The sequence below is a fragment of the Pseudorasbora parva genome, chromosome 1, assembly GCF_024679245.1.
Source record: "Pseudorasbora parva isolate DD20220531a chromosome 1, ASM2467924v1, whole genome shotgun sequence".
In the NCBI taxonomy this organism is placed as follows: domain Eukaryota; kingdom Metazoa; phylum Chordata; class Actinopteri; order Cypriniformes; family Gobionidae; genus Pseudorasbora; species Pseudorasbora parva.
In genome coordinates, this window is record NC_090172.1 from 2,732,501 (window position 1) to 2,750,000 (window position 17,500).

Below are 17,500 nucleotides of genomic sequence, written 5' to 3' on the forward strand. Positions count from 1 at the left end.
GCATCCCAACGCAAGAGAGCATGACGGCATTGTGTGTGTGTGTGTGTGTGTGTGTGTGTGTGTGTGTGTGTGTGTGTGTGTGTGTGTGTGTGTGTGTGTGTGTGTGTGTGTGTGTGTGTGTGTGTGTGTGTGTGTGTTTTGCCTGACGCTCTGAGATGACACTCAATTATGATGGAGGGAAAAAGAGCCAGATTGAGCAACTTATATTTTGCGCTAATTTCAGAGGAAGTGACGATTTTGTTCTCTTAATTAATTTACCCTAGTATGTTAACGTTATTAAATTTATTAAACTAAATGTTCTTATGTTTGTCCAATTTTTATTAATTTACCAATTCTTTACCAATTCAAAAGTTTATTCTTTAGCACAATGAGCTACAATTAAAAGTCATTACAGAAACTTTTTCCAAATGTCCAACATTAAACACTAACATGACCAACCCAGGCTCATTGGAAATACGTGACTCTGCCTACATTTTTGAAACACCCAAATTATTTACCCCCAGGCACGTTTACCTGCACTTTTGCGGTTAAACGTCCACCGGAGGCGCTAAGTGGTAATATTTTTTCTCCATTCCCAGACTGATCTCATGAAATGGTGTATGTGACACGGCAATTCGTATGCCATTTTGGCGCGCTATCAAGACACATAATCGTTTTTTAGCGTGTTTATCAACGGCGTTTCATTCTATCCCCTTACACTGCCCTACCCCTAAACCTACCCAACACACACACACACACACACACACACACACACACACACACACACACACACACACACACACACACACACACACACACACACACACACACAGCCCCTAAACCTACCCATCACACACACACAGCCCCTTAACCCACCCATCACACACACACAGCCCCTAAACCTACCCATCACACACACACAGCCCCTAAACCTACCCATCACACACACACAGCCCCTTAACCCACCCATCACACACACACACAGCCCCTAAACCTACCCATCACACACACACAGCCCCTATACCTACCCATCACACACACACAGCCCCTTAACCCACCCATCACACACACACAGCCCCTAAACCTACCCATCACACACACACAGCCCCTAAACCTACCCATCACACACACACAGCCCCTAAACCTACCCATCACACACACACAGCCCCTAAACCTACCCATCACACACACAGCCCCTTAACCCACCCATCACACACACACAGCCCCTAAACCTACCCATCACACACACACAGCCCCTAAACCCACCCATCACACACACAGCCCCTAAACCCACCCATCACACACACAGCCCCTAAACCTACCCATCACACACACAGCCCTTAAACCTACCCATCACACACACACACAGCCCCTAAACCTACCCATCACACACACAGCCCCTAAACCTACCCATCACACACACACAGCCCCTAAACCTACCCATCACACACACACAGCCCCTAAACCTACCCATCACACACACACAGCCCCAATACCTACCCATCACACACACACAGCCCCTATACCTACCCATCACACACACACAGCCCCTTAACCCACCCATCACACACACACAGCCCCTAAACCTACCCATCACACACACACAGCCCCTATACCTACCCATCACACACACACAGCCCCTTAACCCACCCATCACACACACACAGCCCCTTAACCCACCCATCACACACACACAGCCCCTAAACCTACCCATCACACACACACACACAGCCCCTAAACCTACCCATCACACACACACAGCCCCTAAACCTACCCATCACACACACAGCCCCTAAACCTACCCATCACACACACAGCCCCTAAACCTACCCATCACACACACACACATGATTATATGATTATAAATCCATTTACCTTGCGGACACACACACATATTCAGACACATTTTGAACGCGTAACTCAATCCCTTCCCTAAACCTACCCATGTGTGTATTATAAAAAACAGGATATAACAGGCAGATACGACTGCAGGCACAATTTATTCAGAAAGTACAAATATCTCTAGTGTTCCGAGGCCAAACGATTGATTTCGGTGAAGAAAATCCCCAAAAGCGATCAGTAACGTCCAGTCATCCGCCAAAGATTAATAATACATTTCAAATATTGCCGCCGGAAGAAACGTCACGTCAGCTTTGACAGCACTGGCTGTCGTGCGTCTCGTGACCAATTGCGTCATTCTAAACTTGTCGTCTTGTGTATCTTTTGAAATTAGAAATATGAATGAACGAGTGCGTGTGTGTGTGTGTTCTGTTAACAAAGAGGCGCGATCATCATTTCAACGACTAAAACATTAATATCCACTCTGTTCTTCACATGAAGCTATCGTCTGACTTCAGAAGACTAGGAATGCAACATGAGTTAATACTTCTATACTGTTTTTTTGGTCAGTTTTTGCAATAAATACGTGTGACTGTACATTTATTTGCCTGTTACGTGTTTTATATTGTTGAGAGTGGGTAGGTTTAGGGTAGGAGTGGAGTTAGTTGCTCCAAAATATAAAATTAGGCTATAAATATTCATTCTGTGAGATCAGGTTGGCGGAATCACACGGCGTAGACATTCACGCGGAGATGATGGTTTTATATTTAAAAATATTACCACTTAGAGCCTCCGGTGGACGTTTCACCCAAAAAGTGCAGGTAAACGCACCTGGAGGTACATATTTTGGGTGTTGCAAAAATGTAGGCAGAGTCACATATTTCCAATGAGCCTGGGTTGGTCATGACTGATAAACGCATTAAAATGACACCCCAAATTTACTCTCCTAATGCAGTCCCTTGCAAAGCATGCTGGGAACTACAGATCCACTGCCCTTTTAGTGACATCAACAAAAATCATTTAAGTAGCTTTATCTCAAATGAATTAAGTAACCTTCAGATTTAAATGTTAGGTTGATTGAACACAATGAAATTAAGCTGTGATTAGTGTTGCACGATATACCGTTACTAGAAAAGTATTGCGATACTTTGCTATTACAAACGGTACGATATGGACTTTTATTAGTACCGGTACTTTAAGGAGGACAGCGCTAATATGAGCTGTTTTTCTTAATTTGTGTGGACGTGTGACGACCGGTGTCAGGACGTGTGTGTGAGCTCAGCTTCAGCCATTCACTAAACATTGGAAGTAGAAGAGTTAAATATATAGACGCAGCGCATGATAAAGAAAGCAACAGAAGTATGCACACACACACACCTTTCAGACAACATGCGGTCGCGATTCTTTCGCGGATTATTATTTGGGTTTGAATGTTCAAACATATGTGGTCTGGCGAGTATTCAGGTAAACACAGTCGGATATGTCTTTAGTAAACGTACAGGGGTAATATGATACGTGCAGGTCTTAAGCCAGACCTAATATTCTGTGATTATTGTTAAGCAAACTATGAAAAATAGAAAACCACCACATGCTTGGCTAAATAACTAAAATATAGTTATTAAGGATCAGTGTATAGTTAAATTATAGAGTGAAGACTAAGTAAGCAGTTTGATTATTTAATTTCTTTCTTGACGTGCTACTGTTAAATAGACCTAATGAAGCTGAAAAATAAAGCACTGTTTTTGTCATATTGTTTGGAATTAGCATTTTTGCTTTTTAAAAATCTTTACTATAATTATAAAATTACACTTCAAAATATTAAATTACTTGTATGATGAAGATGATAAGATTTTAGTCATTTCACTTCTGTTGAGAAGTGAAAGGTTAGTGAATGATAAGATGATTGATAATGATGATCTCTGTGAGGATCTTCACACTGGCAGTTATTACAGCAATAACAGAAGGGCATGGTCAAAAACCAGGGCAGGAACATGCTGGACAAGTGCATTTTTTGTAAAAAATAAAAATAAAACAATGAATAATAAGTTCTGTTGTCATATTATTCATATTATCTGTTTGTTTGGTTTTTTACCGTGGTATCGATTTAGTATCGGTATCGAGGTATTCTTATCTGGAATCGTATCGAAGTCAAAAAATGTTGGTATCGTGACAACACTAGTTGTGATTAAAAAAATTGTCACTTTAGCTCATGAGCAAAAGGCATCGTGAGAGGTATGATATTGTGGTGTTAACTAGTTGCTATGTTAAATTTTTGCCCTGTTCAAATGTGTGAATTAAATTCAAACCAATCAGCGGAGCTATGCTAATGAATAGCTGGTATTGTAGACTCACTATTTTATCATCTTGTGCTTCTGCGGATGTTTAACCTTAACGTTTCATCTTGGTAAATGTATGGGTTTTTTTTCTCCTCAGACAGTTTATGATGGCAAGTTGTCACGGATCAAACTCCGTTCTGAAGTAGTTTGTTTGTTTGTCTCTCTTTTGTCTGTGTTTTGTTGTTTTCGTGTGATTTATCTTCAGAGAAAGTCTCCGAGCACTGATCAAACTGCTCCTGTCAGCTTCCACGTCTCCTTTCAGTGTCGGTATCAAAGCTCTTTTAGTGTTCTTCTTGCAACTTTTTTGCGTGGCTCCGGGTGTCTGAGGATTGTTTTGTTCGCCTTTTGACACGCGTTTGTGAGGGAAGGTGCTAGCGTAGCTGACGGAGGGGGCTTATGTGCCTTGTAGTTTAAAAAAAAAAAAAAAACGGGCTGAAGTTAATGCTCAGAGGTGATGATTAAGAGGAGTTTGCCACGGTTAACATTACCCGCTCTGCCCCACGAGACGCCAGAGAAGTGAGTTGAAGTCAATCAATATCAGTCACAGGGTTGACTGTGATCACCAGAGATGAATTATGATGAGTCTGATCTAATGGGAACCAAATCAGAGCTGCGCCTTTATGACAGAACACTGATGTTGTGAAGATTGCCTGGATTTTCATTTTTTAACTAATCTTAGGAACTCATGAACTAAATTTGGCCATTGTTCTAGTTTAAATACATTTGTTTTAACCTGTTAGGTTGTTTAAAAAATCCTAAGTAATGCATACTCAGACTAAAACAGACACAGTTCATGAATCCTTTGCACTAAAAGCATAAGCATGGACTCATTTGAAAGCAGACACTTGGCAGTTTACCCTAAAGTCTGAATTATAATCATTTTTATAATCAAAAATGGCTATAATAGGCTTCAACTTTTTGTAAAGTTATTATAATTTATTGTTGTGAAATATCTTTATGAAAATAAAATTGAAGTTGGCCTAGTTGGAGCAATCTCGAAATGTCTGACCATGTTATATTTTAAATCTGAAAATGATAAGTCTAAAACTCTAATTAATAACTAATTTTTATTAATAATTAATATGATGATGCAGTGAAATAAAAATACTGGGCTGAAACTGAAACTGAATTACTGAATTTTAACTAAACGCTGAAATTAAATAAATGTAATGTTAATAACAAATATGTTTTGGAGTAGAATTTTTAGTTTCTACTCCAATTTGTTGGCTGTAATATATGTTTAACAGATGTATTTAAACATAAATGAAATAATGAAGACAGCACTAACATGTTAAGTAAAAATACAATCAGTGTTCTGAAAAAAAACCTGGAAAATTTATGACAATTTTTCACTGGCCTGAGAAATTATCGCTAGTTGCGGAAAGTGCGATGTTCAGGATGAGTTTTGACACGTGAGAGGAGTGATAATGTTTAGTCTTGTGCTGTTGTTATTACTATAATAACTACTTGTAACATATGTAACAATGACACTTTAAAATAGTGTTATCAAATTTTAAAACATGCATTATGTACAATTATATACAATTACAAAATATAACACAAGCAGCTTTTTTTAACCTTGTGTAAATAAGAGATAATTAACTTATTTCTGCTAATTTCCACATTTTAAAAATGGCATTCAACATTTTGAAAGGTAAAGTGCAAGTCTATTTTAACTTTATAGAGGTCTGTTTTCCTATTTTTAAACAGGAGATTTAAATAATCAAATGATAAATTGGTTATTATTTTTCTGTTATCAAATTAAATATGATCCTTGAGCACCAAAAAAAAAAAAAAAAAAACAGTCATAAGGGTTCATTTTTTGAGATTTATACATCATGTGAAAGCTTTTCATTGATTTATGGTTTTTTAGGATATGAGATATTTAAAAATCTGGAATCTGTGGATGCAAAAAAATCTAAATATTGAGAAAATCTCCTTTAAAGTTGTCTAAATTAAGTTCTAAGCAAAGCATATTACTTCTAATAATACATGTTTGATATATTTACGGTAAGAAAATGTACTAAATATCTTCATGGAACATGATCTTAATATCCTAATGATTTTTGGCATAAAAGAAAAATGGATATATATATATAAAATTTTTAAAATACCCTAAGCAAATTACAAAAACAATAGTAAATACAAAATAAAATAAAAATTCAGATACTAATACATATTTATTTAATATGAATACATTTATTTAACATCTGTAGTTGTTTGATTAACATTAATGACAGACAGGTATTTAATTGAGCTCCTGAATGCATGGATGTAATATTTGTGACACATATCAAGTTATTACCCACCTGTTTATGAACACTTAAGCCATAACCGACTGTGTTCATGCGATGGACATTTTGACATCAGTGTATTTGACTATTCAGGAGCAGAGAGAACTGATCACGCGTGCGACAGAGAGCGCACGAGAGAGAGAGAGAGCGCACGAGAGAGAGAGAGAGAGAGAGAGAGCGCACGAGAGAGAGAGAGAGCGCACGAGAGAGAGAGAGAGAGCGCACGAGAGAGAGAGAGAGCGCACGAGAGAGAGAGAGAGCGCACGAGAGAGAGAGAGCGCACGAGAGAGAGAGAGAGAGAGCGCACGAGAGAGAGAGAGAGAGAGCGCACGAGAGAGAGAGAGAGAGAGCGCACGAGAGAGAGAGAGAGAGAGCGCACGAGAGAGAGAGAGAGAGCGCACGAGAGAGAGAGAGAGAGAGCGCACGAGAGAGAGAGAGAGAGAGCGCACGAGAGAGAGAGAGAGAGAGCGCACGAGAGAGAGAGCGCGAGAGAGAGAGAGAGCGCACGAGAGAGAGAGAGAGCGCACGAGAGAGAGAGAGAGCGCACGAGAGAGAGAGAGAGAGAGAGCGCACGAGAGAGAGAGAGAGAGAGCGCACGAGAGAGAGAGAGCGCACGAGAGAGAGAGAGCGCACGAGAGAGAGAGAGAGAGCGTGAGAGAGAGAGAGAGCGCACGAGAGAGAGAGAGAGAGAGAGAGCGCACGAGAGAGAGAGAGAGCGCACGAGAGAGAGAGAGAGCGCACGAGAGAGAGAGAGAGCGCACGAGAGAGAGAGAGAGAGAGAGCGCACGAGAGAGAGAGAGAGCGCACGAGAGAGAGAGAGAGAGAGAGAGCGCTTTTGTTGTGTGCCATTCAGCGCGATTGCGCCTATCTCGCCATCACTAAGTATAAAGAATTGTACTTGAATTGTGGCCAATTTTGTGATATGACGGTCTTGGCATTTCATTTAGCTGTAAGTTATATTCAACCCGCCAAAGTGGCTAGTGGGAGTGGCTGCCGTACCCGCCACAGCTGAAATCTACCCGCATTTGGCGGGTGTTAATGTCAAGCCCTGATTGTTGGCTATTGCCACAGATAAACAGATAACTCACAGTAATTCAGTTTCAGTTTCAGCCCAGCATTTTTATTTCAGTGCATCATCATATTAATTATTAATAAAATTCAGAGTTTTAGACTTATCATCTTCAGATTTAAAATATAACATGGTCAGACGTGTGGCTTTAGCTGTAGTGCATTTCTAGATTGCTCCAACTAGGCCAACTTCAATTTTATTTTCATAGATAAATCAGACTGTTCCTTACAGAGCATTCAACACAGCTTCTTGTCCAACCCCTGGTAATCTCTATTGCAATGCGCTTCTGGCTGGACTTCCATCTTGTGCTATCAAACCTCTGCAAATGATCCAGAACGCTGCGGCACGTCTTGTATTCAATGAGCCTAAACTGGCTCATGTCACACCTCTATTCATCTCTCTGCATTGGCTACCACTCGCTGCCCGGATCAAATTCAAAGCCCTGACTCTTGCTTATGGATCTTCCACAAGCGCAGCACCCGCATACTCGACTCGCTCCTACGAGTCTACACCTCCACCAGAAGCCTTCGCTACGCTAATGAGCGAAGGCTTGAGGCATGAAATCCCTCTCCAGAACTTTTCTTTCACTGTTCCTGGTTGGTGGAACGATCTTCCGTCCTCCATACGCACGACAGAATCACTCGCTTCATTCAAAAGACAGGTAAACACTCATCTCTTCCATGAGCACTTCATCTTATCATAAAGAATAAATAAATCCTCCTCCTCTATTTCTCTTTTCTTCTTCCCTTTTTCTGGTTTTTGCTACTCTGAGTAGTGTACAAATCTTGGTATTTAGGGCACGTTTTGTGTTTCGTTGCCTCTTCCTGACGGATCGCTTCCTGTTCTCCTGAGTTGTAAGTCGCTTTGGATAAAAGCATCTGCTAAATGCATAAATGTAAATGTAAATATACCCGTGAGACGCACGACTGGTTTTGTGCTTTAGGATCACAAATATTAATTTATTCTTATTATTCGAAGCGTTTGTATGACATTTATTTATTTCGCTGAGAACCATGTGACTACATTCCCGGGTTTGTAGGATCACAGAACTCGCTCCTTAACCGTGAATAAATCTCCATCCGAGTTTAATCGCTGACGTGCCATGCGAATTTATTTTTACAGACATCCACATGATAAATAATCCTAATAAGTGTGTTACCAACATTAACACTACCAAAATCAGCCAGAGGACCCTACACTCTCGGGAAAAAAAAGGTACAAAAGCTGTCACTAGGGTCAAAAGGTAAAGCACTGTGGCCTATTTACGCCTAAATCGTGAATATTAGTGCCTTTTGAGAAGTATTAATGTGTGTGTGCTGTTGTACCGCAGTGACTGCTTTTGTACCGTTTATTTTCAGAGTGTAGCATTGAGTTTTACACAGGCAAACACCATTGACATTTTCAAGATAATGTACAAATCTAGTTAAACAAGCAGTTCAGAAGGGTAAGCTGCAGAAAAATAAATCAAATTGTGCCAATAGCAGTAATAATGCACACGTTGTGTGTTGTGTTGGGAGGTGCTGCCACTCCCTGTGGATTGTGCACAGTGTGGATTGCTGTGCGAGAGGCTTTGAATAAAACATGAGTGTGTGTGTGTCCTCTGTTTTAATGAGGGCTTGTGATGGGCAGAGGGACTGGAGGCTTGTTAATGGCTTCTTTAAGCAGTCTTGGTGCTATTGTGTCCTTTTCTCATTTTGTGACAGGAGTGCTGCTACATTCCACTATATACCCGCACGCCCTTAAATCCCAGTGGACGCCACACACAGACCTCAGATCAGCCCCATCTCATTTATATTCACACTCAAGCCCCTAATGGTCAGATTCCACATGCGTGTGTATGTAGGAGTAAGACATTCCTTCAGCTCTGTATATCTGAGCCGCAGCTTACAGTGCCGACTGAATCTATTAGTCAAATCCGTTTTTGCAATAGGCTGATGTTTTGCCGTAATTTTAGTGTTGGCGATACATTTTGACCATGGAGATTTCCAATAAGTGTTGTTTTATTAGTAGTTCTATTTCTCCCAGAATCCCAAATTAAGCAAACACTGAAAGTAAAAAAAAATTCTGGTTTATTCACACTGTTAAAGAGTTGATTCTCATGATAAACACGGACAACGCTTCAAAAAACAAGTTGGACATATGACGGAGTATTTCTGTGCTTAACACACTCCTGCAGGATTCAAACAAGTTTTGGAAAGTTTGACGTCATAAAGGGGAGGGATTCCTTATATGGGCATTTATCCTGGATGAACACACACACACACACACACACACACACACACACACACACACACACACTATCCCTGGATAACTCTCGATTCACTATATGTTGGTGTTGTTTCACATTATATGCACTTATGCGCCGATTGTCAACAACACACACACATTTGATGCAGTTTCACTCACGCTTGCGGTTTCCACTCAACACCAGGAACACGCATGCACAAACACACGCACACACACACGTTTGATTTTGTGACATATGGGGCCATTTTATAGACATAATGGTTTTTATACTGTACAAACTGTATTTTCTATCCCCTTACACTGCCCCTAAACCTACCCATCACACACACACACACACACACACACACACTGCCCCTAAACTTACCCATCACAGGAAACATTCTGCATTTTTACTTTCTAATAAAAACTCCTCCTGTGTGATTTATAAGCCTTTTGAAAAGTGGGGCCATGGGTAATGTCCTCATATTTCACCCTCTCCTGTGATACCTGTGTCATACCCATGGCATTATACACTTTTGTGTCCTCATATGTCACAAAAACATGCCCACACACACACACACACACACACACACACACACACACTTGCAGAACTCCAGAAACACAAACTGCATCCACTGTTCTCTTAACGCTGGGTTATTTGTGAAGCTGAACATGCTGATCTTTGTGTGTGTGTGTGTGTGTGTGTGTGTGTGTGTGTGTGTGTGTGTGTGTGTGTGTGTGTGTGTGTGTGTGTGTGTGTGTGTGTGTGTGTGTGTGTGTGTGTGACACTTTAGCTCCGCCCACTGCACTGTTATTAAACTTTTTTAAAAAATATAATTAATTTGAATTGCTTAAACAGGTTGAGTGAATGATTCAGAGACTCACTCATAAAGTCTTCTTGTTTCATTAATGGATGAATACATTTTAAACAGTCACTTGTCTCTACCTACTGGTGTAAGGATGTGACTGATACCATCTTTATTTGAAGCGTCAAGTTACTTTCAAAGGGTGATTCGCTCTGTTTTGATCACTACCATTGACATCAGTGTTTATCTCTGAACTATACACTTTTATCCTAGTTCTTCTGTGATAATCTGAATGATTGTTAGACAGAAATAATGATACTGTGTGGTTGAAAATAGTTGTCATTTAGTAATAAGATTGCATGGGTGTTTGAATCGAGATTGCAATAGTCTGACCAAAAACTGCATATAAGCCATCAAAATGAAAATATCAAGAGAATATAATCCAGTTATATTGAATGTAAATGTGTTTCTCCAGGTGCTGTTGGCATTCCTCTGCCCGGAGTGGAAGTGCGTATCATGATGACAAACTCCACCAGCGCTGTGATCGCTGAGGGCAACAGAAAGGGAACCCAGGTACCTAAAAAACTCTTTATTTTTCTATAGTAAATAAGTATTCATGTCCACCTTTTTTTTCTCTGTCCCCTGATGCTTTGTGCAAATTATGGGAGTGACTTCCGTTAAACTGTAAACAAACAACGATTGCCTAGATTTGCTCTATAAATGCAATTGCAAAAAACGTTTCCCAATTCTCCTTTTGAGTATTACGTTTAGAGTGTTAAAGGGTCATGAAACCCCAAAACACTTTTTTTGAGATGTAAACAGATATGTATAGGCTGCACATCATTGAAAACACTAAGGGTACTCATTAATGGTATTCATATGTGAAAATAGTTATTTTTGCATTTTTCAGAGCGATTTCTGTCTTCCGGTTTGAAAAGCTTACTCGGAGCAACGTCACAAATGCTGATGTCGGCACGGCCTTTTCGGCCCAAGTATGGGCTGCTGGGCACATGCTGACGTCTACTGCTCCGAGAGATTCTCGATATATATTCATGACATAAAGCTCATTCAGTCCAATCCCTGCGCTGGAGTACGCACACAAGATCATTTAGTTAATATGCATGAGACAGTCACTTCTGTCAGGCTCGTCTTACATCAGTATTGTAGAGACATGGTGGGGAAGTTTTGGAAGCAGCGTGCGGAAAAGTCACGGAGGAAAGCTAGGCGTTGTGCTGATACGAAATAACGTAGAGGGTGCCGAGCGAGCTGTAACCGGCGGTGTCTGTGGAAGCCTTTGCTACAAAGGCTCGGTAAAGTAAAATTCACCTGAGCAATCGCACGCCGAACCTGCAAGCGTTGACTATCTATGTCAGGAGTGCAAAATAACCAATCTGTAGGCTAATGAACAAAAGCCACGTCCTCTCCGTTTTATTTGTGGTCACAGCCATGCACTAAACCGCATGTGTTCGGGCTCTTAGTGAAACAGTGTGCTGCATATTTGGACAAATATAGATTTAGCTGCCGAGTGATAGACAGCGCGGATCGTCACGGCAACCCAGCGCGCGTCGCTCTGCTTCAGATGCGCGGTCGAGACTAGCCTCAAACCCCTTCGCTTTTACCCCGATCTAGAATTACACATCTCTGTCGCATCGCATGTTGGGTGGTTCACGTTCTCTTATCACGTCGGCGCGTTGTTCATCTTGCCAAACAGCGTGCATATTTGGACAAATATAGTTTTATCACGTTTGCAAAATATTTCGTCATGCAGAATAACATTTATTTTCATCTCTCACTGAATTATGCTGGTTTGAATATGAAGAGCTGAATGATTTGCGATCTTTGCTGCACGCCACTCATAGCTCTCTCATTCGCTGTACTCATCCCTCATTTAATCTCACTGTGGTAAACAATTCCAACGTGACCCAAGAACATGTCTCAGAACCACTGTAACTGCTGCTGTTGGTATCTCTAATCTTAATGCACCTACTGACACTCCCCTATTTATGCAAACATTCCCTCTTTCCACACAATACCATCCCACCTTTTCACAGTCGACCACTCCTCTTTTAACAAGCTTTTTCAAATCGAAGGTGTGAAAAAACACCGCTGCAGCAGGGGGGTTTCATGACCCTTTAACAAATTACAATAAGCAAACCACCAATAACCCTAAAAGCCCAGATGAGTCCTCCAACAGCAATATTGTATATATGTCAAATATTACTCCGAAGTATTATATGGCTATGTTCGCACTGTCAGTTTTTTTGGATTGACCGTTTTTCCTCTGTCCCATGACGCTTTGCGCAAATTATAGGAGTGACTTCGGTCAAACAGTGTAAAGAAACAGCGATTGCCTAGATTTGCTCTATGAATGCAATAATAATAATTTGCAAAAAACTTTTCACAATTCTCCTCTCTCGAACAAAATTCGAACATCTTAAATTAGAGTATTAACAAATTACTATAAGCAAACGGTAAGACTTTAGTATAGGGAACACATATTCACTATTAACTCCGACTTTTGCCTCAATAAACTCCTAATTTACTGCTTATTAATAGTTAGTAAGGTAGTTTTTGTAGCGTTTAAGTTTAGGTATTGGGTCGGATTAAGGGATGTAGAATAAGCTCATGCAGAATAAGGCATTAATATGAGCTTTATAAGTGCTCATAAACAGACAATATCATAGTAATAGACCCCTTCAGTGTTTGTAAACGTCGCAGGTGCGCGCGCAGCATGGGGTCAGAAAATCAACGCGATCTGCTGTAGTCATAGTGAAAGAGCTAATTTAAAGACAGTCTGCAGCATGCCACAGGTCAAATTACCAGATATCAAACTGCACCTAACTATTGAATCAGTCTACAGTTTACAGAAAACATTTTGTTTACTTATGACTTAACTATACCATCAGTCACAATGTTGGCGCTAGCCTGCGGCTAACTACTAACGATAAATTACCACGTTTTTTTTTTTTACCTTGGCTTTAGTCAGCTAATGGACCAGCTTATGGGTTCACTACAAAGGGCAAGTATTTATAGGGCACATATAAAACACAGACAATGACTATAAACATACCAATTTATATTGTTTGCTAGATTAAATTAATACAAAAGCATCGTTAGCCAAACGCATTATTAGTTTCATTGTTATCAACATAGTTCTAGTCTGTGTTTCCCGAAATCATCGTTCGAACGAACATCCATAAACATCATCGCAGACTTGTGTGGTGGCAGCGATAGCTCTCGACCTGTGCAGTAGATTGTCTTGTTTGCATGACATATGTGGACTTAATCTTATCTTGAGCAAAATAAAGCAAGCTGACATTCAGTACGATCATATATTTTATTTTGAATTCATACAATTGTCATTCATGTCTTTTAGTTTGTCAATGCACCTTTTTTGAAGAGCGCATGTGCGAACATTAAGAATTACGAGCTTATGAACGAATCTGGAAATGAAGCAAAATAACGGAGAAAAAAAGAGAATTAGTCCTCAGATGCCATGTCTATAATTTATAGCAAAAAAATCTACCATTAATTCGATCTCAAGCTAATTCATTAAAGCAGTTATTACTCCACCACCTGCGTGACATTAACACACCCCAGTCCGTTATCGCTTGCAGTCACGTATGTCGTCGATGTTCTTTAACGGATGAGATCCTGTGGAAATCCTGAAAAACTTTAATCCACAATTGGTGCGGTTTTTCACAGTTCACGATGCAAGTAGGCATTTTTTTTCTTTCTTTTTTTTCTCAATGGGATGGAATGAACTTTCTGACCCCGACATGCGCACTGCGAACTGTGAATTTTCCTGTGACGTCACCCGTGAAGAGGTCTATATGCATGATGATAAGCAACTAGTTAATAGTTAATAACTGAACCCTAAAATAAAGTGTTACCAAGCAAACCACCAACAGAAATATTGTAGATGTGTCAAATATTACTCTGAAGTATTATATGGCTATGTCAGTTTTTTGGACAATTGGGATCAATTGGGATCCCGTTCACACATCAAATACAGTAGCATCATTTAAATTGATGGATCAAATTTGTATTCCAGTATGCAATGATTAGTGAAGAAGACCTTCTGACTTTGAGTCTGTGTGTTTTATTCCCAGGTGAAGGCTGGTTTGGAGGGAAAGGAGGGCGAACTTTTGGTTCGAGGTTCTTCTGTCTTTCAGAAATACTGGAACAAACCTCAGGAGACGGCAGACACCTTCACTGAGGACGGATGGTTCAAAACCGGTACTTTATGCTCGTCTGTTATGCTAAATATCTACAGTATGAGTTCTGTGGGGCTGACATGTTCAAGCGAATGAATGAAGCACAAGACAAATCATTAGGAGAGAGCAGAGAAGAAGACATAATGGGCCAGTTTGATATCATAAAAGCATAAAAATTTAGGGAATTATTCAGCCGAGAATGACAATTCTGTCATAATTTATTGATTCGTCTTTATGACATTCCTAACTCCGGTAACACTTTAGTATGGGGAACACATATTCACTATTAACTCTGACTTTTGCCTCAATAAACTCCTAATTTACTGCTTATTAATAGTTAGTAAGGTCGTTTTTGTAGTATTTAAGTTTAGGTATTGGGTCGGATTAAGGGATGTAGAATAAGCTCATGCAGAATAAGGCGTTAATATAAGTACTAATAAACAGACAATATCCTAGTAATATGCATGATAATAAGACACTAGTTAATAGTTAATAACTGAACCTTAATATAAAGTGTTACCCAAACTCATATGCCTTTTCTCCTGTGGCTGCTCTTGTGCCTCAACATTTATAACTCATGTGTCATATTCATAATGTTCTGACGCTATAAAGCAGCTTTCTGTTTGCACCTGTGCACATTCAAACTAAAAAACAATGTTGTTTTAAAGGTGGGGTAAGTGCTTTCTGCTAAGTGTTTTTGATATTTCAAATCCACAAAACAAACACACCCCTACCCCCAAAAGGGTATCAACCCTGTTTTGATACCTCCACCCCACACATACGACTATGCTAGAATGTGTGTGTTAATAATCCAGGTCGAATCTTAAATAATAGTTACCCTTCCATGACAAAACAAGCCGTTCAAATGAACAATTCGATAGTACATGAGCACGATAGTCCAACTAACGACATATTACAATTATGACACAATTAGAGAGTTATAGTTATCACAAAAACACAAACTGTTCTCATTGACATTTCGATAGTAGCTACATGAGCACGACAGTCCAGCGAACGACATATTACAATTATGACAAGATTAGGGTTATATAGATCATGAAAAGAGGAAACAAACATATATTAGGGGTATAGTATCTTACTTTTCGGACACATTTTGTAAAGTGACGCTTGAAACAGTGAGGAGATTTTAGCCCCGTTTCCACCAAAATTGCCCGGAACAATTTGTACCAGGAACTTTTTTACAGGAACTTTTCTCCCCCCCAGACCTGCAGCTGTCTGCGTTTCCACCGCGATCTAAAGTAACGTGAAGATTAGGCAGATTAGTCCTGTGATGTAGGACTGCGCGCGACTGCTCCTCCAAGCCACTGACGGACAGTAATCATTTTTGTGTGTACCGATTGAAAGATTTAGTGGACTGTTTACATGAGACGTTATCTAAACCGATCTGGTGTTTACATGTGATGACTTTCAATCGCAATCATTTTGTGACGTGCAGTTTGTCTGCCACATCAAAAATGTCAACGCTGTTTTCTGCAGCAGCTGGAGTGTGTTAACTGTAGCCATAGCAACTCTTAATGGCCATCAGGACTAATACAGTATTATATAATAAGCTATTTATTTGCTGTAAAGTGTAATAATCATCTCAGAAAAAAACTAATTCTTCTGTCAGGCGCAGTTAAAGTAAAAACTGCCTGGGGCAATATACGCTGTGTCATTACGCCAACATTATCTTCATAACTTACGAAATAAAAAGTTTACCCCTCAGAAAAATGAGCTTTCCTCTCTCGTCAACATGAGGGCGGCGCGCGCTGTCACGTCATGTAAGGACACACACGTATAGTAATCGGTCAGGCCGTTTACATGGTGAAAAATAGACTGTAAAAAAATGAATAACGAGTATGGAAGAGATTCAAGCTGTGCTGCTTTTGCTGGTTATGTATAACGTTAGGTTTACTAAAGAGGAAATTAACAACGACAGAAAAGAGCAGCATATTCAGAAAGCTTGTAAAGCTAGATTTAAAATGACAATGTATATTATTATCAGCTATTACTGACACTAACGTGAGCTGGCTGAGACGAACACGCGCCATCAGACAGAGTGCAAGACTGATATTTACTGAACGCAGACCGAACCTCACAAAAGACTTTTAAAAATGCCGGTTGAACTAAAATGCTAAACCAATCAGCATGTTCAGCGCCCAAGCCCCGCCCTCGAAAGTTCCTGAACTTTGAAAAAGTACTACCTCACGAGCAGGGCCGTTTGGAGGGGGAAATATTTACCCGGAACTTCATTTAGATTCTGGTTCCTGCGGTTAAAACACACCGAGTACCACCCAAAGTTCCTGGTTCCTGCGGTCTAAACACACCGAGTACCACCCAAAGTTCCTGGTTCCTGGGTAAAGTTCCTGCGGTGGAAACGCAGCTTTAGATGCCCCAAATGGTGTGTAAATGAACGGGTCTTTACTCTTTATGGTCGCTGAGGTGAGTGAGCGACAATACGATCGCACATGAACAAATAAGACTCATGGGGATTTGTGTCACTGTAGGGACATAAAATGAGGTCCCCATGGGTACAAAAGCTTATAAATCATACAGGATGAGTTATTTTGAAAATGTAAAAATGCAGAAAGTTTCCTGTAATGGGTAGGTTTAGGGGCAGGGGCAGTGTAGGAGGACAGAATATATGGTTTGTACAGCATAAAAACCATTACGCCTATGGTGAGTCCCCAGAAAGATAGCGCACCAGACGTGTGTGTGTGTGTGTGTGTGTGTG

General features: G+C 40.2%; 1 protein-coding gene across 1 annotated transcript in view; it reads left to right on the plus strand.

The window, feature by feature from the left end:
• The window catches only part of acsf3 (acyl-CoA synthetase family member 3), a 79,966-nt gene that overhangs the window by 25,490 nt on the left and 36,976 nt on the right, over positions 1-17,500 (plus strand). Inside the window, exons 6-7 of the mRNA XM_067452008.1 lie at positions 11,025-11,122; positions 14,662-14,788. Of these exons, the coding sequence (XP_067308109.1) occupies positions 11,025-11,122; positions 14,662-14,788 (225 nt within the window). The remainder of the gene's footprint in view (positions 1-11,024; positions 11,123-14,661; positions 14,789-17,500) is intronic.